Source organism: Doryrhamphus excisus, chromosome 22 (assembly GCF_030265055.1).
Source record: "Doryrhamphus excisus isolate RoL2022-K1 chromosome 22, RoL_Dexc_1.0, whole genome shotgun sequence".
Classification (NCBI taxonomy): Eukaryota; Metazoa; Chordata; class Actinopteri; order Syngnathiformes; family Syngnathidae; genus Doryrhamphus; species Doryrhamphus excisus.
In genome coordinates, this window is record NC_080487.1 from 1,586,034 (window position 1) to 1,608,136 (window position 22,103).

At 45.3% G+C, this 22,103-nt stretch overlaps 1 protein-coding gene across 3 annotated transcripts in view; it reads left to right on the top strand.

Moving 5' to 3' along the window:
- The window catches only part of raraa (retinoic acid receptor, alpha a), a 167,281-nt gene that overhangs the window by 140,136 nt on the left and 5,042 nt on the right, over positions 1-22,103 (top strand). For all 3 annotated transcript variants that reach the window (XM_058062203.1, XM_058062205.1, XM_058062202.1), the window contains 2 exons: positions 7,410-7,558; positions 16,538-16,679. In XM_058062203.1, the coding sequence (XP_057918186.1) occupies positions 7,410-7,558; positions 16,538-16,679 (291 nt within the window). The remainder of the gene's footprint in view (positions 1-7,409; positions 7,559-16,537; positions 16,680-22,103) is intronic.

Genomic DNA, 22,103 nt, shown 5'->3' on the forward strand with positions numbered 1-22,103 from the left:
ATATTATGAAAGCAGGAAGTGAACAAATGTAACAGTTAGTGATTGTAAAAGTACCAGATGGAGGGGTAGGATTTAATAAGCTTTGCTTCTTCCGACTCCTTTTGGACATGTGGAACTGGGAACTGATTATGGGATGCACTCAATTGTAATCTGATGCATGTTCAAATGAAATGAAACCATTACCATTACTGTAATAACATGCAGTTCCTTACTTCAGATTATAATCCAGTAGCTGATGCAGCCATCTTGGCTGCACACGGTGTGGTGGCAAACGCACAAACGTCAAATCAAGGTGGAATTGTGTGATGCTGACATAGGCGGTACCGGGAATAACCTCCTCTATGGTCTTTGCGTGTGTGTGTTTTCACTTATGTCCGTCTGCCCCCCCCCCCCCCCCCCCTCTTTTTCCCAAATCCAGTAATTGTTCACACTTGTGTTTAAACACAAAACACACTCCACCGACGCTGTCCTTCCAGCTGTCAATCTTAAGTCAAACTCCCTCACCTCGTTTTGATTCACCGCCTTATTCTGTTGCTAATGGACGCCGGGCAGCCAATACCGTCCATCGTTGTTGTGACGCTCCGTTAGAGAGAATGGCAGGATTTCCCAGCGAGCAAGGAAACGCTCCCGCTTCCCTCTCGGTAATTGAAAAGTGCTGACAAAGCATCCTAGGATGTGTTTGTTTATTTTCCTTCCTCCTTCCAACTTGAAAACCAAAACTGAAGTGTGAATATTAATAACTCATAAAAGCTCGCCAGCTGTTTGATGGACTCGCGTGATACGTGGCTGACTTTAGCGGGGCTGTTTGGAACCCTGACATGTCCTGTTTTGAGCCGACTTAAAAGACTTTGCCATGGGGGGGTTTGGGGTCTGTGCAGCATCTCTTCTATTGCACATTCATGGCAAGACAAATGCGGCTCTTTATGTATCTTACATGGCAAGCGTGCGTGTAACCTAATAGAATCCACGCAAAGCATAGGATTGAGCGTGATTGGACAAAGTGGACGACCCTGTCAGAGACCCCTCGCATCCCCTCAGCCTCCAGTCTCTTGTCCAGCATCCTGCTAATGCAGTTAGCTGCCCCCTAATGAGGGTGAAATGTCATTAATATGCCGCGCAGCTGGGCCCAATAACCAGTGGGGATGACGCTAATCAAATCTCCGAGGACTAACCCAAAGCTGAACTGCGGACGGGCCAAGACGAGACAACAGTCCTAGAGGCTACGTCAGGGGTGGGCAAACTTTTTGACTCGCATTGATATGACAAAATTTACGGGGGGGGGGGGGGGGCAGACTATATATTTTACATGTAACAGTCCACCTGGTATTATTGTATCTGTAAAATTGTCATGTAATCTGCTATTATTATTTATTATTTTATATTTATATTTAAATATTTTAAAAATAATAAAATATTATAATAATTACAATAAAATTATAATAATTATAATATTATTATTATGTAAAATATGCAGATATAACAATAATATTATATATAATTAATATAATAATTAGCATTAATATAAGAAATATAAGAATCATAATAGTTATAATAATAATAAAATAATTATTATTTTAATTTTTATTATTATTATGTGCTTGTGTCCCTTTTTTCAGGTTGTATGTTGAGTTTAAATGAAATACTTTGGAAAGATTGGGCGGGCCGTATTCAAACACTTGGCGGGCCGGATGTGGCCCCCGGGCCGTAGTTTGCCCACCCCTGGGCTAGAGGCTACGTCGTATCGCGTACGTGTGTATGCGGTCTTTTGGTCTCTTCGTTCCTTTTGAAGTGTTTGACGTTTTCCAGACTTATTTAACGCCAGAACGACTACACACGCCACTTCATCATCATCATCATCATCATCATCGGGATGTCTCGCGCGTGTTTACGCGAAGTCATGCGGTAATTGTTTTAGGAAGATGTGGCTGCAAACGGACCGCTTTCATCCAAATGCAGCCCCCCATCCCAACCCCAACCCACAGTAAGTGCGCTTGTGGCTAGTCGAGTGAATCTTAAGACCGCCATTACAAACTGCTCACACATGAATGTAATTAAATAACCGCTTTTGAGGGCAGCACAGTCTATGAAGTCATCATTCCATCTGGGTGGTAGAAGGTGATATATTCAAGATTCTCGTACAATGGCAGATTTGGTCATGGTCTACACCGATTTGTTTACCGTTTCATTGGAGAAAAAAAATAATATAGATAGAAATAATTTTTTCCATTAGTATTTTGCTCATGAAATAAGTCCAAAGTGAATAAAACTACTGTAAAATATTCATACATCTGTATATACATTTACAACCCATCATTGGAGAAAAAAATGATATAAATAGAAATGCTGGAGCCTATCCCAGCTGTCTTCAGGCGAGAGGCGGGGTACACCCTGGACTGGTGGCCAGCCAATCACAGGGCACATATAGACAAACAACCATTCACACTCACATTCATACCTATGGACAATTTGGAGTGGCTAATTAACCTAGCATGTTTTTGGAATGTGGGAGGAAACCGGAGTACCCGGAGAAAACCCACGCATGCACGGGGATAACATGCAAACTCCACACAGATATGGCCGAGGGTGGAATTGAACTCGGGTCTCCCAGCTGTGAGGCCTGTGTGCTAACCACTCGACCACCGTGCAGCCCTAAAATGTAATATTCATTCATTTTCTACCGCTTATCCTCACAAGGGTCGCAGGGGGTGCTGGAGCCTATCCCAGCTGTCTTCGGGCCAGAGGACTGGTGGCCAGCCAATCACAGGGCACATATAGACAAACAACCATTCACACTCACATTCATACCTATGGACAATTTGGAGTCGCTAATTAACCTAGCATGTTTTTGGAATGTGGGAGGAAACCGGAGTACCCGGAGAAAACCCACGCATGCACGGGGAGAACATCACAACAACTCCACACAGAGACGGCCGAGAGTGGAATTGAACTCGGGTCTCCCAGCTGTGAGGCCTGTGTGCTAACCACTCGACCACCGTGCAGCCCTAAAATGTAATATTCATTCATTCGTTTTCTACCGCTTATCCTCACAAGGGCCGCGGGGGGTGCTGGAGCCTATCCCAGTTGTCTTCGGGCGAGAGGCGGGGTACACCCTGGACTGGTGGCCAGCCAATCATAGGGCACATATAGACAAACAACCATTCACACTCACATTCATACCTATGGACAATTTTTTTGGAATGTGGGAGGAAAACCCACGCATGCACGGGGAGAACTTGCAAACTCCACAGGGTGGAATTGAACTCGGGTCTCCTAGCTGTGAGGTCTGTGCGCTAACCACTTGACAACATCATTTTCCGAGTTCCTGTTCCTGTAGCACCGATGCAAAATTATTATCATATTATGGTGTTAGAACTTTTCCTGGCTCCTGACTGTGATGTTCCAGTATTGTGGCCACTTTTTGGATCGGCAACACAAAACATGTTGGCAAGGCTTTCCGGGCTCGGTGTGAGTCACTTCCTTCTCCGTAGGACTGTGTGGCCCTCACAATGGGCGGTGTTGATGAGAGCCGGGATGGTGTTGTATAATAACGGCTGGTAGCTGGTGAAGAAGGATCTTCTCCGTCCACAGGCCTGTCATTGTATTGCTTCATGTCTCTGCCCTGATGGGACTCCAGAAGCCAGCCATTGTATTTAATTACACTTGCCAGCCCCCGCACAGACCCATGTCCTCGTGTCCCAGATTTCCATGGATGCTCTCATTAAGACCGGGCATTTGGTGTGTGTTTTGTGTGTTTTGTGTGTGTGTGTTGTGTGTGTCCATTGACGGAGATAAGAAGTAAAATCCTTTTTCATGTGTCGATGCAGATGCAGTTGTGATGATGGTGTCTGGCACACACTATATGTTTGTCACTTACATGCGGATGAATCTCCGGCCGCTCACGCTAATAACGGCGTGCTGTAATTAGTCCCCATCAAGGGACGCAGAGGCGGGTTGAAAGCTGTGAATGGCTGCCTGATAATGAGAAAATATGCCATGTTATGTAAGGCGTGCTCTATTTAGGTTTCATTTGTTTGACAATGGGGGCGTGTAGTGACTGCGTGGCCGGCCGGCCTAGCGGTGGCGTGGGCGCTGTGGGCCCCGGATGACACCCCACAGAGGTGCAATGATAGGGAAAGGACGGTCTTTTTCTGCCTGCAGTCTGTCTCGTGTATGGGTCATACAAAAAAAAAAAAAAAAAAAACATAATTAAGGCTGGGCGGCACGGTGGTGTAGGGGTTAGCGCGCAGACCTCACAGCTAGGAGACCAGGGTTCAATCCCACCCTCGGGCATCTCTGTGTGGAGTTTGCATGTTTTCTCCGGGTATTCCTCCCACATTCCAAAAACATGCTAGGTTAATTGCCGACTCCAAATTGTCCATAGGTATGAATGTGAGTGTGAATGGTTGTTTGTCTATATGTGCCCTGTGATTGGCTGGCGACCAGTCCAGGGTGTATACCCCACCTCTCGCCCCAAGACAGCTGGGATAGGCTCCAGCACCACCACGACCCTCGTGAGGAAAAGCGGTAGAAAATGAATGATTGAATGAGTTATTAACAACAGGTGCTGCACGGTTGTCGAGTGGTTAGCGCGCAGACCCCACAGCTAGGAGACCAGGGTTCAATCCCACCCTCGGGCATCTCTGTGTGGAGTTTGCATGTTCTCCCCGTGCATTCGTGGGTTTTCTCCGGGTACTCCGGTTTCCTCCCACATTCCAAAAACATGCTAGGTTAATTAGCCACTCCAAATTGTCCATAGGTATGAATGTGAGTGTGAATGGTTGTTTGTCTATATGTGCCCTGTGATTGGCTGGCGACAAGTCCAGGGTGTACCCCGCCTTACGCCCGAAGACAGCTGGGATAGGCTCCAGCACCCCCGCGACCCTCGTGAGGAAAAGCGGTAGAAAATGAATGAATGAATGAATAATTAAGGTCGTTAAGTCGTTGTGTTAATTCTGATTTATTCTGCTTTATTCCTTGCTACTGTTTCTCCTGTCATTCCCATCTAGTGCAAATATTGTGTTGGTTTCAACTAAGTCTTGACACATGATTTTTTTTAGTTGCTGTGACAGTATCATATGACCTCCAAATGTCGTAATAATAAGGCAGCCCTGATTGGGTGTCGGTGTTTAGTGTTGCAACAGGACCTTTATTGCTCTTCAGCTTAACTGGCAGTAAAGATAACACATAAAGTGCTGAAGAGGCAGGATTTTAGCGTGCACGGCTTGTGTTTTTTTTGGTTTTTTTTTTCTACTTCCAGGAAAGACTTAAACAGATACGGGCATTAGGTTGGTTTATTTTGGTTGTGGTGAACATAATCTCTTCTCCGTGCACCATCTGCCGCATGGACACGGAGGTTGGCACGCGAGCCGAGACCTGCGCTGAGATTCTACACACGGATAAGGGAGGTGTGCTCGCTGCAAGCCGTGCTGTTTGTCGGCTAGATTGCCGCGCAGTTGTTTGTGTATTGATCCAATGGGAGCGGAGTTCCAGTCGGGTGCCGTTGAGCCCGCCCACTCTGTTAAATATAGATGGCTGATTTGCACACAAGGTACTTGTCTGCATCACATATTTATACACAGTACAGTAAAATACGTATACTGGCATGAATATGGACTGTACCATATACTTGAAAATCTTTGTTTTTTTTGTACAAACGAGCCATCTTTTGTGGACTCTAACTGAAGCCAACTGTTAGAGTTATCCTCATGAGTGTCGTGGCTCTGCTGGAGCCTATCCCAGCTGTCTTCAAGCAAGAGGCGGGGTACAACCTGGACTGGTGGCCAGCCAATCACAGGGCACATATAGACAAACAACCATTCACACTCACATTCATACCTATGGACAATTTGGAGTGGCTAATTAACCTAGCATGTTTTTTTGGAATGTGGGAGGAAACCGGAGTACCCGGAGAAAACACACAGAGATGCCCGAGTGGAGAATCGAACCCAGGTTAAACCCAGGGTAAAGTGATGGGCATCTTTTAGATGGGGTATTTTTGTATTATATTGTTTCATATTTAGCGCGCAAAACAATATTTGGGGTAAACATAATTTGCATATGTAAACAAACTTAATTTCTTTAGAAAGAAATATCAATGTATTTGTAGTATTAGTAGTGGATGAGTGGTTAGCGCGCAGGCCTCACAGCTAGGAGACCAGGGTTCAATTCCACCCTCGGCCATGTCTGTGTGGAGTTTGCATGTTCTCCCCGTGGGTTTTCTCCGGGTACTCCAAAAACATGCTAGGTTAATTAGCCACTCCAAATTGTCCATAGGTATGAATGTGAGTGTGAATGGTTGTTTGTCTATATGTGCCCTGTGATTGGCTGGCCACCGTCTTTCGCCCGAAGACAGCTGGGATAGGCTCCAGCACCCCCACGACCCTCGTGAGGATAAGCGGTAGAAAATGAATGAATGTTTCATATTTTGTATTTATATTTTATATACATAAAAATGTTTCCCACAGTTTGCATCTGAGATCTGTCCTCAAACGTTGCATGAATTCCACCTTGGAAAAAAGTACAGTTACTTTGACATATTTTAATAGGAAGTGGATTTTCTTTTTTTTACGGAGGGGGAGCAGAGCGATGGACTGACATCATTCCAAGTAATCATATTGGCATGTGAATGAAAATGGGCGACTTCCATGGCCTAGTTCCATGTGACACACCATGCTCCAACAGGGATTATGGCATTATTTGTTCGGCTGTAGGCCACCGGATGCGGCGCCGTGTTGTGTGAATGTGTGCGTTTATATTTTACATCCTTGTTTTGACACACACGCATGCATGCACGCTCAGGATATTGAGGTCAAAGTCCAATACATATTACATGAACACAACAGCAGGCTGCTGCTTCACAAGCATCCGTTTAAACACATGAAAGTATGCAAAAATATGAATGTTTGTTCTTATGAATGCGCTATTCAACGTCCTTTTGTTTGCCGTTCGGAAGAAAAGGCGCAAATAGACTTTCCCGCAGATGGCTTTTTATCCGTAATGTCGAGGAATGAGTTGCTAAGCATCTCTACTTAAGGCTTGATTATATAAGGATAAATAAAAGAGCAACTGCAGGCCATGTATCAGAGGGAAGCACTGTCTTTGAACCCTGCCAGCGATACAGTTCTTCACATCAAGACATCGCTTTGGCTCCAGGGAGGAAGAAAAAAAAAAAAAAAAAAAACGGCAAAGACTGGTCTCGCTATTGCTTTGATGATCTGTGCGTGTATGAGTTGTGTGTGAAAACGCCCGATCAAGTACCCTAACGGGGTCTTTTCAAGGTGTGCGTATGAGCTCGTCCGCGGATGCCAGTGTTTATCGATTTTAAACGTGCGCTCTCCGACATGCTCGCGCTCACTAACCCCCCTGGTGTTTTTCTTTCTTTCTTTCTTTCTTTTTTCCGCTCTCCGCAGCGATAGAGACGCAGAGCACCAGCTCAGAGGAGATAGTGCCAAGCCCGCCCTCGCCTCCCCCGCCGCCCCGCGTCTACAAGCCCTGCTTTGTGTGCCAGGACAAGTCCTCAGGGTACCACTATGGTGTCAGCGCCTGTGAAGGCTGCAAGGTGAGAGACTTCAGGCTTTTTTTCTGAATCTGCTAAGACGGCAACATTATTTCTCCCGCCTTGTGGCATTCATGGGATGTCTTGGGAAGTAGTTTTAGATATTTTGCATCTCTCGGCTAAGATGTGAAACTGACTTTGTTTTGAGAGAGGACAAGGCGTCTATGGGGATTGAGGTGGTTATTGATGGGGATTTCTTGCCATGTGTCCACAAATTGTGCAAAATGAGCATAGCAGCAAATTATTAATACTAATTGCAGGGAAAATACTTCATCCGTAGGGAATCATTTACAACATCCGATATTAGGTGCTGCTGTTTTGCTGTAATGATTGTCTTTAGTAGGTCGTGGAGGTAGTTAATATTATTGTTATTAAGGGAAAGTAAAGGAAACATTGCTATCATGTTTACTGAGACAGGAAGTCTTTTAGAGTGACTACTATTTGAAAACATACGGTATTACTTGTGGGAGTGACCAGGATGGATAGGATCAGGAAGTAGTACATCAGAGGGACATTACATGTTATAGGCCTTGGTGATAAAGTCAGAGAGGTCAGACTGAGATGTCCAGAGGAGAGATATTGGGAGTGACCAGGATGGATAGGATCAGGAATGATTACACCAGAGGGACATTACATGTTAGAGGCCTTGGAGATAAAGTCAGAGAGGCCAGACTGAGATGTCCAGAGGAGAGATATTGGGAGTGACCAGGATGGATAGGATCAGGAACGAGTACACCTGAGGAACATTACATGTTTGAGGCCTTGGAGATAAAGTCAGAGAGGCCAGACTGAGATGTCCACAGGAGAGATATTGGGAGTGACCAGGATGGATAGGATCAGGAACGAGTACACCAGAGGGACATTACATGTTTGAGGCCTTGGAGATAAAGTCAGAGAGGCCAGACTGAGATGTCCAGAGGAGAGATATTGGGAGTGACCAGGATGGATAGGATCAGGAAGGAGTACACCACAGGGACATTACATGTTAGAGGCCTTGGAGATAAAGCCAGAGAGGCCAGACTGAGATGTCCAGATGAGAGATATTGGGAGTGACCAGGATGGATAGGATCAGGAACGAGTACACCTGAGGGACATTACATGTCTGAGGCCTTGGAGATAAAGTCAGAGAGGCCAGACTGAGATGTCCAGAGGAGAGATATTGGGAGTGACCAGGATGGATAGGATCGGGAAGGAGTAGATCAGAGGGACATTACATGTTAGAGGCCTTGGAGATAAAGTCAGAGAGGCTACACTGAGATGTCCAGAGGAGAGATATTGGGTGACCAGGATGGATATGTTGTTATGTTGTTGTTGATATGTTGTTTGATCTAGAGACAGGAAGCACCCCTGAAGGTAGCAGAGATGAGGATGCTGAGGTTCTCATTGGGAGTGACCAGGATGGATAGGATCAGGAAGGAGTAGATCAGAGGGACATTACATGTTACCCGAACCAGGAAGTAGCCTGCTAATGGATGGACAAAGAAACCACAAATGCCTTGGCAGAGGTATAATTCCTCACAGTATCACAGTACTGTATGTAGTCATGAGTTATTTCAGTACATAAAAAGATGGACATGAGCAAAACAGATATGTGGAATCCGAATGTAATATTCCAACCAGGTGCGTTGGTTTTGGGAACGACATACTAGCTGGAAGTCTATAAACTTAGCAGTAAAATGAAAACTTGGCGCGTTGGTGGAGTGTAGCCTTGCACAATATGACACAAAGATGGCACAGGGTGGGGATAGGGAAGAGGAGGATGTGGGGATGGTTGGAGGGTCTACGCATCAGGCAGACGGCAGGCTGCAGCTGAACCCAGTGACACCATGAGGTTGATGGTTAGTGGGCCATATGGGGAGGGGGGAGGGGGGAGGAGCCCCATAAACCTTTCACACGAGACCTCCCGACATTCTCTTTCCATCTTCTCTCCATCACATTATTTTGTCAAATTAGCAGCAAACTTTTCATTTTTTAATGAAAACAAAAAGGAAATATTTAGAGCACGGTGCGCTCACAGCAGCGTGACGCACGCCGCCAGTTCCAAGTGGGATAAACAAAAAGCGAGACGAGAGGCGCCGGGCGATAGACGAGCTCTAAATTTGAGTAATTAGCCGTTTCTCAGCTTTGATCAAAGTGCTTCTGTCTTTCTCGCTCTGTGAATCTGCGCCGTAATTAGCTTTTTGAGGCCGGCGATGTACAACGCGGGGACACGAAGAGAGCTGATGTTTTCGTTTATCTGCCCCCGCAGACAGAAAGTTACAGAAAGTTTTACCGTCGCCTGTCAACATCTTGCACTTTTGAGTTAGTTCAAAAGGTGGGCAAACTACGGCCCGGGGGCCACATCCGGCCCGCCAAGTGTTTGAATACGGCCCGCCCAATCTTTCAAAAGTATTTCATTTAAAGTCAACATACAACCTGGCATCATGGCCTGAGCCAACCTTTTGATGGTTGTATCAATTTCGTTGTTTGACATGGTCTGTTGTTTACAAAGTGCTCCTGAAAAAAGAGACACAAGCACATAATAATAATAAAAATTAAAATAATAATAATTATATTATTATTATAACTATTATGATTATTATATTTATTATATTAATGCTAATTATTATATTAATTATATATAATAATATTGTTATATTTGCATATTTTACATAATAATAATATAATAATTATTATTTTAATTTTATTTTAATTATTATAATATTTTATTATTTTTAAAATATTAAAATATAAATATAAAATAATAAATAATAATAGCAGATTGCATGACAATTTTATAATTATTAATAATATAATTTTATAATTATTAATTATTATTAATAATAATTAATTATTATATTAATTATATATAATAATATTGTTATATTTGCATATTTTACATAATAATAATATAATTATTGTTATTTTAATTTTATTTAAATTATTATAATATTTATATGATATTATATAATATTTTAAAATATTTAAATATAAATATAAAATCATAATAGCAGATTGCATGACAATTTTACAGATACAATAATACCAGGTGGACTGTTACGTGTAAAATATATAGTCTGCCCCCCCCCCCCCCCCCCCCCCCGACCCCCGGAAATTTTGTTATATCAATGCGGCCCGCGAGTCAAAAAGTTTGCCCACCCCTGAGTTAGTTTCATAACACGTCTCTATTAAAGCAACAGCAACGCTGCATGTATTTATGGTTTTTATGTCGATAAACGTCAAGCATTACAGCGTACCGATGACATCGCAGCATAGACTAATCCCCAAAGAGGCGATCCTTGCCGCAGATGTGCTAGCGCCCCCTGTCTGTGTGAGCCGGAACCGCCTCCCCTCTCAACATCTGCAGTGCTAATTTGAAAAATTCAGGATGCCTCCTCCTCCGTATCTCTGACTACAGAGGAGATGACTTGGCAAAGCATGCTCAATAATTCAACACTACAGGCGTGCGAATGTATATGCTTGTCTCATTTGAGACTGGGGTAAGTTGAGGGTTAGCCGCGTCGACTTTGCTGCAGCATGCCAAACTACAAAGGCATTTCCTGGGGGCTGCAGCGAACAGAGGAGATACTGATGGAAGGGGTGGGGGGGGGTGGGATGCTGAGCTCTCTTACTTGAGACAGCTCGCTCGTTTGTTGTTTAACTTCGACTGCCAGCGCATACTCACTGGCATCGCACTTCTCTTCCCCTTTTAGGTAATAGGGCTGGAGTGTTAAATATGCATGCTTACGCCCTCATATTTATAGCTTTGTCTTGGGGCGTAACCGTGGCAGGCAGCTGGGAAACAAACATCTCAGCTGGTATAGAAGGGAAGCAAAATGCTTGTCCACGAGAAACAGGCATGAGGTACATTGATTTTGGATATTTTTTTATTTATAATTTCATCTACTTTGTCGTGCTAACGTTGTCAAGCAGTCCAGGCTCACAACATAAACACGAGCAGAATGAGAGTGTAGGTATCTTAAACTAAAATTCATGTCGTAGGGGTGCTGGAGCCTATCCCAGCTGTCTTCGGGCAAGAGGCGGGGTACACCCTGGACTGGTGGCCAGCCAATCACAGGGCACATATAGACAAACAACCATTCACACTCACATTCATACCTATGGACAATTTGGAGTCGCCAATTAACCTAGCATGTTTTTGGAATGTGGGAGGAAACCGGAATACCCGGAAGAAAACCCACGCATGCACGGGGAGAACATGGAAACTCCACACAGAAATGACCGAAAGTGGAATTGAACTTGGGTCTCCTAGCTGTGAGGCCTGTGTGCTAACCACTCAACCACCATGCAGCCCTAAAATGTAATATTCTTTCATTCATTTTCTACCGCTTATCCTCATGAGGGTCGCCGGGGACGCTGGAGCCTATCCCAGCTGTCTTCGGGCGAAAGGCGGGGTACACCCTGGACTGGTGGCCAGCCAATCACAGGGCACATATAGACAAACAACCATTCACACTCACATTCATACCTGTGGCTAATTAACCTAGCATGTTTTTGGAATGTGGGAGGGATGGTTCAATCCAAAGTCATTTTGCAACTATTGTGGACATTCACATATTTAGGAGGCGTGTGGAATTCTGGTGTGATGGAGAAGCAGTTGGGGGGGGGGGGGGGCTGTATGTGTCACATGTGATGGACAGGACATGCCATTGGTCAAGATGCAAAGGACAGGGCAAGATGGAAACATATGATCCACTGTTCCAAAAGCGTTTAGGAGGTTTAATAGCTCCTGCTTTCAAAGAAAGTTGTTAAAAAATGATATGAAATTATTTTTTTAAACGTCTTAAAGTATTTTATTACATTAAATTAATTGCTAATCCGCACTAGCTACACATTTCCAGTCAAGAGACACACGTACGCGTACATAAAACACGTATGTGGGGGCGCAGGAGGTGGCCGGGAAAGAGCTCTTAATCTGGCAACAATGTGAAAGTCACGTAAGAGAGGGATTCCGTCTCTTCCCCGTGAACTCGCCAACCGACCCCCCCACCCCCTCCACCACCACTCCTGTCTTCTTTTCCCAGTCTCACACACGCAAGGCTGGTACCAGGTACAGAGGTGTCCACAAGTGGGACAATGTAAAATACTCCTCATTGCCTCCTTCTCCTTGTGCCGCTCATCTCCTCTAAAGCTGCAGGGCGGCTGACAGGCCTGCTGAGGGCTCTTGTCGCCGGGTGGATTAAGCGGTGATACAAAAAGAGGCTTAAGGGCCGCAGGAAGCAATGACTCCTAAAAGAACGGGTGGTGGGGGGGGGGACAATCAACTGGATCAAGAGCCGGCTGCAGCAACCAGTCAGGGGGCACCTGGGCCTTGTGGTGGCGTTAGGAAGGGAGTAGGTCAATCCTCTGGTGACATTGGGGTCAGGGTCAGGGCGTCGTAGGATCAAGTAGGACATAATACACGCACACATGTGTACTTATTGCTCAGCAGCAGGCTACACTACGACCCGCTTTGTAGGGGCAAATAGCACACATGTAGGTATCAGTTAGAGCAGGGGTCTCAAACACGCGGCCCTTGATATGAAAGTTTAATGTTAGTGCGGCCCGCGCAAGTTTGATATGGATGCCGTATGGTATCATGTACCCAGAACAAATTATTATGTTTGATTAATGTTCATGTTAAAGGTTAAATAACGGTTAATAGTTATCCTCCCTATCCGTGTGGAAGTGGTAAGTTTTTTTTTGCTATTTAAGTTTAAAGGAAATAACTTGGAAGGCTACCGTTTAGGTCGCTAGCTCTCTAGTTTGCGAGTTAGCATGTGTCTCAAGACCCCTGCAGTTGCGCATCCATCCATCCATTTTCCTCCGCTTATCCGGGTCCGGGTCGCGGGGGCAGCAGGCTTAGTAGGGAAGCCCAGACTTCCCGATCCCCGGCCACCTCCTCCAGCTCCACCGGGAGGACACCAAGGCGTTCCCAGGCCAGCTGTGAGACATAGTCCCTCCAGCGTGTCCTAGGTCTGCCCCGGGGCCTTTTCCCGGCTGGGCATGCCCAGAACACCTGACCAGTGAGGCGTCCGGGAGGCATTCGGACTAGATGCCCAAGCCACCTCAATGGGTGATCCGAGGACCTATGTTGTCTGGGGTTATATGCCCCTGGTAGGGTCTCTTAAGGCAAACAGGTCCGAGGTGACGGGCTAGACCAAGAGTGATTCAACAAAGAGTAGGAACCGTACCTCACCGTGCCTCACCCTGGAGCCAGGCCCGGGTGGGGCTCGCAGTCGAGCTCCTTGTGATCGGGCCCAGTCCGAAGAAGCCACACTCGTAGACCCACCACCTACGGGGGCAAGCATAAGGGTCCGGTGCATTGTGTGTTGGGTGGCGGTCAAGGGCGGGTGCCTGGGCGACCTGGTCTACGCCGGTCAAATCTGGTTCTGGTCATGGTTTCTGTTATAGCCATTAACTTATAAGCATTGAAGACAACTAAATAATATTGATATCATCCACTAGTATCAGTCAATATCCATATTTTGATCGATCTGCCCACCTCTGTTATCCAATCGATTCCGCCAATGTTTGCGTTTGCAAAGCATGATAATCAGAGGTTCGTTAGTTGACCCCATGAGGATTTCATATTCCTTGCAAACGCCTTCTTCATCTTTCACCACAAACACTCCAGAGATGGAGAGACTCCAGAGAAGGCCGTTGGTTCAAAGAAAATCACAGGTTTAGTGACCACTGGCCATCTGTTAACTAGCGACGCTAATCCTGTAGCACGACGAGCGGGGGGGGCTTCCCTTAGCCGGCCCCGCCCACTTGCTCTTTCACAATATAACCAGCGTCCCACCGAGTGGGATCAATACCCACATTGACCTGTTTTGCATGTGTGCTCACAATAGTGCTGAGCGCTTAGTCGGTTGTAGCTGATCTGCATTAACCTCTTTTCATCTTGGTGACACGGCTATAATGCATCCACAGAGGTGCAAATTGATTTCATTCGGGTTGATGCATAGCTTACAACATTGTTACCTCAATGCAACACAAGGGGCCGCAATAAAAGGCTTTCTTTAGGTTGGAAAATGGCAACATGATGGTTGTCGTTTTTAGATTTAGAAGAGAAGATGAGTCCTCATACTTGAAACGTATGGGCTGAAATAAAGAAAGAAATACAATTAAAAAAAAATAAGGCGGCACGGCGGTCCAGTGGTTAGCGCGCCGACCTCACAGCCGGGAGACCATGGTTCAATTCCACCCTCGGCCATCTCTGTGTGGAGTTTGCATGTTCTGCCCGTGCATGCGTGGGTTTTCTCCGGGTTTCTTCCGGGTTTCCTCCCACATTCATAATTTACATATGTAAACAAACTAGATTTAATTTCTTTAGAAAATGTATTTGTAGTATTAGTAGTGGATGAGTGGTTAGCATGCAGGCCTCACAGCTAGGAGACCCGAGTTCGATTCCACCCTCGGCCATCTCTATGTGGAGTTTGCATGTTCTCCCCGTGCATGCGTGGGTTTTCTCCGGGTTTCTTCCGGGTTTCCTCCCACATTCCAAAAACATGCTAGGTTAATTAGCCACTCCAAATTGTCCATAGGTATGAATGTGAGTGTGAATGGTTGTTTGTCTATATGTGCCCTGTGATTGGCTGGCCACCAGTCCAGGGTGTACCCTGCCTCACGCCCCAAGACAGCTGGGATAGGCTCCAGCACGCAACCCTGGTGAGGATAAGCGGTAAAAAATGAATGAATGAATATTACATTTTAGGGCTACATGGTGGTCACAGTGGTTAGCACACATGCCTCTCAGCCAGGAGACCCGAGTTCAATTCCACTCTCAGCCATCTCTGAGTGGAGTTTGCATGTTCTCCCCGTGCATGCGTGGGTTTTCTCCGGGTACTCCGGTTTCCTCCCACATTCCAAAAACATGCTAGGTTAATTAGCCACTCCAAATTGTCCATAGGTATGAATGTGAGTGTGAATGGTTGTTTGTCTACTATCCCTGTGATTGGCTGGCCACCAGTCCAGGGTGTACCCCGCCTCTGGCCCCAAGACAGCTGGGATAGGCTCCAGCACGCAACCCTGGTGAGGATAAGCGGTAAAAAATGAATGAATGAATATTACATTTTAGGGCTACATGGTGGTCACAGTGGTTAGCACACATGCCTCTCTGCCAGGAGACCCGAGTTCAATTCCACTCTCAGCCATCTCTGAGTGGAGTTTGCATGTTTTCCCCGTGCATGCGTGGGTTTTCTTCCGGGTTTCCTCCCACATTCCAAAAACATGCTAGGTTAATTAGCCACTCCAAATTGTCCATAGGTATGAATGTGAGTGTGAATGGTTGTTTGTCTATATGTGCCCTGTGATTGGCTGGCCACCAGTCCAGGGTGTACCCCGCCTCACGCCCGAAGACAGCACCCCCCACGACCCATTTTCATTTTCTACCGCGTATCCCTCAAACAACCATTCACACTCACATTCATACCTATGGACAATTTGGAGTGGCTAATTAACCTAGCATGTTTTTGGAATGTGGGAGGAAACCGGAGTACCCGGAGAAAACCCACGCATGCACGGGGAGAACATGCAATCTCCACACAGAGATGGCCGGAATTGAACCCTGGTCTGCATGCTAACCACTCGACTACCGTGCTGCCTATGAAAAACATGTCTCGATTTTAATTATATTCCTAATTATTAATTATATTCCTGTTTAAATGTTTCCCGGGTGCGTTCTTCGGTTTTAAAAATGGAGGTGAGCAATCGGCGCTGGATTGCTGCGGAAAGTTCGTTTTTGATCCAAATTAAATTTCAAGACTGGACGGATGAAAAACTGGCAGTATGGAGTTATTCCGACAAGTGATTGGTATCATGTGATGTTGATGTTTACGTTTTACTGGGCATGCCCCATTGACTATTCCGGTTGATTACTAAGATATTGGAATATTCCTTTTTATGTATACCATTGTTTTCAAAAACGTCATTCGGAAATATTCCATTCAGAAAGAGGAAACGTGGCTCATGTCTAAATTCTCCGTTGTGTCCATCCAGGGCTTCTTCCGGCGAAGCATCCAGAAGAACATGGTGTACACTTGTCACCGCGAGAAGAACTGCATCATCAACAAAGTCACCCGCAATCGCTGCCAGTACTGTCGGCTTCAGAAGTGCCTGGAAGTCGGAATGTCCAAGGAGTGTGAGTATATACCCACAATGCCTTGCTACACATCTGGCACGGAGCTCATCCCGGCTGTTAAATCCTGCATGTTTTTTTTCCCCAATAGTCAAAGTCTTAAGCTGGTCCTCGCTATTGACACATGGTGGTTGAGCTTAATTATGTAGCATATAATATAATATAATATAATATAACATAATGTCCCATAATGCTACTGTTGGGATGTCTGGAGGAGCATAGGCAGCGTGAACGTGATGCAGTCTGGCAGTAACAGTCAGGGTGACGCCAGGCTTGACAGGCCCGTGATGAATATGTTCTCACTTGCCGTATGTGGAAGAGCCGGGGTGTGCACCCCCTGGAGCTATGTGAAAACGCACACACACACACACACACACACACACACACACACACACACACACAGCTAGACTTGATAAAGTAATTGGCAAGGTGTGATCAGCAGACGCCCTAATGACATTTTACACATGACCTCGATGTGTGCATGTGACACATTAGTCCTGATAAACACGCTCGCATTATCATCTTCTGATGTAGACGGAGCATCCTGTCTTTTATTCACCTCATCTTCGTGCCCCCGATGGCTTGCAGAGGGGGGGGGGGCGCTGCCGATGCCACTGTGCTGTGGCTTCCAGTAAAAGAAGTTATCCTCTGAGCTACTTACCTTTGAATGGGCCCATTAATCATGGTTAGAGGGCTCAGCAGACACTTTGGAAGACACATTGCTTGGAGTGGAATTGGAGAGCCATCTAGTGGTGGGAAAGTGTAATGAACAAGATGAAACTGCCAATTGGGATACTTTAGACTTGTGGGCAGCATTGAGTTAATAAAATTGTCCAAGGGGCCAGAATATATATTTAACACACACACACACAATATTTTATGCTTATGATTTTTAAGCAGACCTCACAGCTTGGAGACCTGGGTTCAATCCCAGTTTGTGGAGTTTGCATGTTTTTTCTCCGGGTACTCCGTTTTCTTCCCACATTCCAAAAACATGCTAGGAAATGGATGGATGGATACTGATTTTTGGCTTGAGCCCTTTATTAGCAACAAAATAAATATTTGTGGTAAACATAATTTACATATGTAAACAAACTAGATTTAATTTCTTTAGAAAATGTATTTGTAGTATTAGCAGTGGATGAGTGGTTAGCGCGCAGGCCTCACAGCTAGGAGACCCGAGTTCGATTCCACCCTCGGCCATCTCTATGTGGAGTTTGCATGTTCTCCCCGTGCATGCGTGGGTTTTCTCCGGGTACTCCGGTTTCCTCCCACATTCCAAAAACATGCTAGGTTAATTAGCCACTCCAAATTGTCCATAGGTATGAATTTGAGTGTGAATGGTTGTTTGTCTATATGTGCCCGGTGATTGGCTGGCCACCGCCTCTCGCCTCAAGACAGCTGGGATCGGCTCCAGCACCCCCGTGACCTTGAATTATTTGGCTAATTCTATCTGTAATAGTGTTATACTATCAGCTGTATGTTTTTTTTTTAAGGATCACTTTAAACATCCGACCACATCAAAATATGTCATTTAATTTGACAGTTTTGTTGTTCTTTTTACTAAACAAGACATTCTGTTGGCAAGTCATGTTCCCAGTTTGTATGTTAAAAGTTGAAATACTTGGAAAAAGCAACTGGCGGGCCGGATTCAAACACTTGGTGGGCCGCATGTGGCCCCCGAGCCGTAGTTTTCCCACCCCCTTTGTAGGGTGTGAGGACACCAAACCGATCATAGTGTAAAGTGATCCACATTTGTTTGTTAGATCACTTCTATACTGCAGTTTCTCAGTTTTTATGGATTATTTAAAGGATTAATTTTTGATTAATTTAGTGCAAAGAGTAGAAGAGTAATTGCATTAATTCAAAGTTGTAGTTGTAACGCACCCAACGTGCCATTCATTTGATCATTTTAAGTCTTCATATATCGGATTGTGTCGGTTATCATTAAGAACCAACGAGTAGCGACCGAATTACAGTCGTTCTGTGCCCAGGCCGTGTTGCGTTCGCATGCAGTCGTGCAGTTCCCCGGTCCATTTCATCCAATCGTGCCGAAGACGGGGCAGTATGCCAAACTCGAGCACGGATCAGGGCACTCGGACAAGTCCAACTTGAGGTGTGAAGTGGAATCGAACGCGTTCCGATGGGCCTGGTGTGACTACGTCCTCACGTCCACACTTTGGTTTTTAGCCTCCCGTTTGTGGTGGTTTCGTGCAGATTGCTGAGGTCCGTGTCCTCAGCGGTGACTTTGGCAAGCAAATCCGCGATGGTGAGGAAGAAGAGGCAGGCCATCTGGGCTCAGCGGGGAGTCTCTCTTTGTGCCCGTCACGCACGCGGAGCACATGCAGTAACACGCAAATAGAAGGTGACAAAGCCCAAGTTTGCCGTGCATAAAGAGATACCTTCAAACAGACCAGCACACAGAAGGTGGACCTCCTGCTTGGAGACGGGTGACCTTGTGTCCGCGGGCAGACAGCTCCAGACGACAGCGGCCGGCCTGCAGCCAGGTGGCCGTGCCAAGGAGGACGGACGGGGAGGACGGGGAGGGGGGGGTGAAAGCTCATCTCATGGGGACCATGCATTTATTCTAGTGTCACCTCTCCATCAATGACATGTTGGAGATTTGTTATTATATCTGTATGGCGTCTGGTGGTTAGCGCGCAGACCTCACAGCTAGGAGACCAGGGTTCAATTCCACCCTCGGCCATCTCTGTGTGGAGTTTGCATGTTCTCCCCGTGCATGCGTGGGGTTTTCTCCGGGTACTCCGGTTTCCTCCCACATTCCAAAAACATGCTAGGTTAATTAGCCACTCCAAATTGTCCATAGGTATGAATGTGAGTGTGAATGGTTGTTTGTCACCCGAAGACAGCTGGGATAGGCTCCAGCACCCCCCACGACCCTCGTGAGGATAAGCGGTAGAAAATGAATGAATGAATATCTGTATGCCTTTTTCACTGTAAAATGAAAGATTCCAGACCATTCCGTTCCGCATTCCGGACCATTATAGTAAATAATGTAGCTCTCTGCTGAAAAAGCATATTGAAAAACACAAATAATGCGTATTTCAGAAAATAACAGATGAAATGATACAGCACTCTACAAGAAGTGTAAAATTAGTCTGTAAAAGTCTGTAAAATTAAATAATAAAAAAAAATTAAAAAAATTGTTAACTATAATGATGAAAATGGTAATATTAATGATGATTATAATGATGCTAATAATGATAAAGATTATAACAATAATGATAATAATAATATTACAATGATAATAATAACAGGGGAAAACAAGACAGTGGCATGAACATAATAATAAATTTTTTTTATTTTTTTTTTGTATAGCGCTTTTCAAAATACTCAAAGACACTTAATACAGAAGAATGAAGTTGAATAAAGCAAGTAAACAGAATAGAAGACACACCAAAATACAACATTGATTGGTTAATACACAGTTAAAACATGAGTAAAAGCAGGGCGGGGCACAGCGGTCAGATATAAAAAAGTTAGTTAGTTATTAACATGATTATATCTTGCAAAAAAGGGGGTAGGCATTTATAAGCTTTTGCTTCAGCCTACTCCTTTTCGGGCTTGTGATCAGATAGCTGAATAAAGATGTAAATAATGGAGAGTTGTATTTTGTGTGATGTAAGAAATAATAAATATAATTAAATAATATTTTAAAAATAATAAATTTTTATTTTTATTTTATTTTTTTTAATCCAACGCAACTTGAAAACTGAAGAGGGCATCAAAGAGACCAAAAAGCAGCAAAGTTTCATCTTTGTCGTCAGAGGCTGTTCGCTGCCAGCTGCAGGAACATTGACATTTTTATCTTTTCATTGAATTTAATCTGTGTGATGGATGAGCTGCCACTGCTTTAATTTTCTTCACTCGAATTACCCCCCCCCCCCCCCCCAACCCCCCGCCCCTTCTTACTGTTAGACGCCGCGCACACACACCGAGAGGCAGTAACAGGAATTGTCTATTAACTGCAGGCTGAGGCAGGAATCCACGATGAGAACAAATGATTGAATGACGGGTGCATCAAAAAAAACTGAATGTCGTATTTGACAGTCACACACACACACACACACACACACACACACATATTATTATTGCATGTGGCAATTCAGCGTGACAGGTCACCAGTAATGACTTCATTAAATTGTGTTGTGCTGCTTATGATCGTGCTGCCAATTTGTCAGTGCCGCTAATGTCCGTATGCTAGGGATGCCCCACTTTTATTTGGGGAATTAATTGGACATTGTTGCCACATAGAACAAGCTCTGACCCATATATAATCGCCACTTTACTTTCACTTTTATGTAACTGTCCTTTTATGAACCAGCTACGGAGGAGTGAAGGATTTTTTTTTTTATGTTCAATTTGCATACAGTGTAATGTCGTTTGATTTGTCACATTGACGCCTCTAGCAGCGCTAATCCTGGAGCTCAGCAATAACATCAGACTTCCTGGTCCAAACTGCCTCCGCCCCTTCACGTTCCCTCGGGCGGCAAATCCTGGCCGCGAGCTGATGAATGACCGACGCCACAGAGAAGCGTTTCCTTCCCTGGCCTGCCCCCCCCCCCCCCGGGCCAAGCCCCTCTGTCACCGTCACTGATCTCCCATCAGCTTGAATGTTCCAGGCCTTAATGGTCAAGGTTAGGATTAAAACCGGGAAATCTGATCTAAGGTCAGCTGCAGATGGGAAAATTCAGGTGCCTCTAGGCAAGAGGAGATGAAGATACGGGGAATGATTTAAAGCACTTTTTTGGGATGGGGTTATAACGGCGTTCTCAGTGGCGCATTAAGAGGGAATGTGTTGTTTAACAGTGAGAGAAGCTGGGAAGGCTTCGGCGCTGCCAAGCGCACCCTTTTAAAACCATTACAGGCAGGGTATTTGTCATATTATGTTATTAGATTAGCCAGGACCCCCTAATGAAAGCTGTGGTCATTTGTCAGCCTTATAGGCAGCTCCATCCCCCCCCGATGCTATTTATCAAGCGGCAGCCCATCTCTCCCGAACCACCCACACACCCACCCACCCACCCACCCACACATGCACCATCCAGCCGCAGCTAAACCACACCTCGTTCTGGAAAGCTTAGGGGGGAAATGGATGAAGGCTATAATGGGATTCCCATGCTAAACACCCTGGCTCGTGTTTTGTCATTTGGGGTGCGGGTACGCTATCTCCTGCCTGCTAGTTTGCCGTAGAGCAGGGGTCTCAAACACGCGGCCCGCGGGCCAAATGTGGCCCGCAGGCCACTACTTTGAGGCCCCCGCCTTGATATGAAAGTTTAATGTTAGTGCGGCCCATGCAAGTTTGATATGGATGCTGTATGGTATCATGTACCCGGAAAAAATTATTACGTTTGATTAATGTTCATGTTAAAGGTTAAATAACTGTTAATAGTTATCCTCCCCATC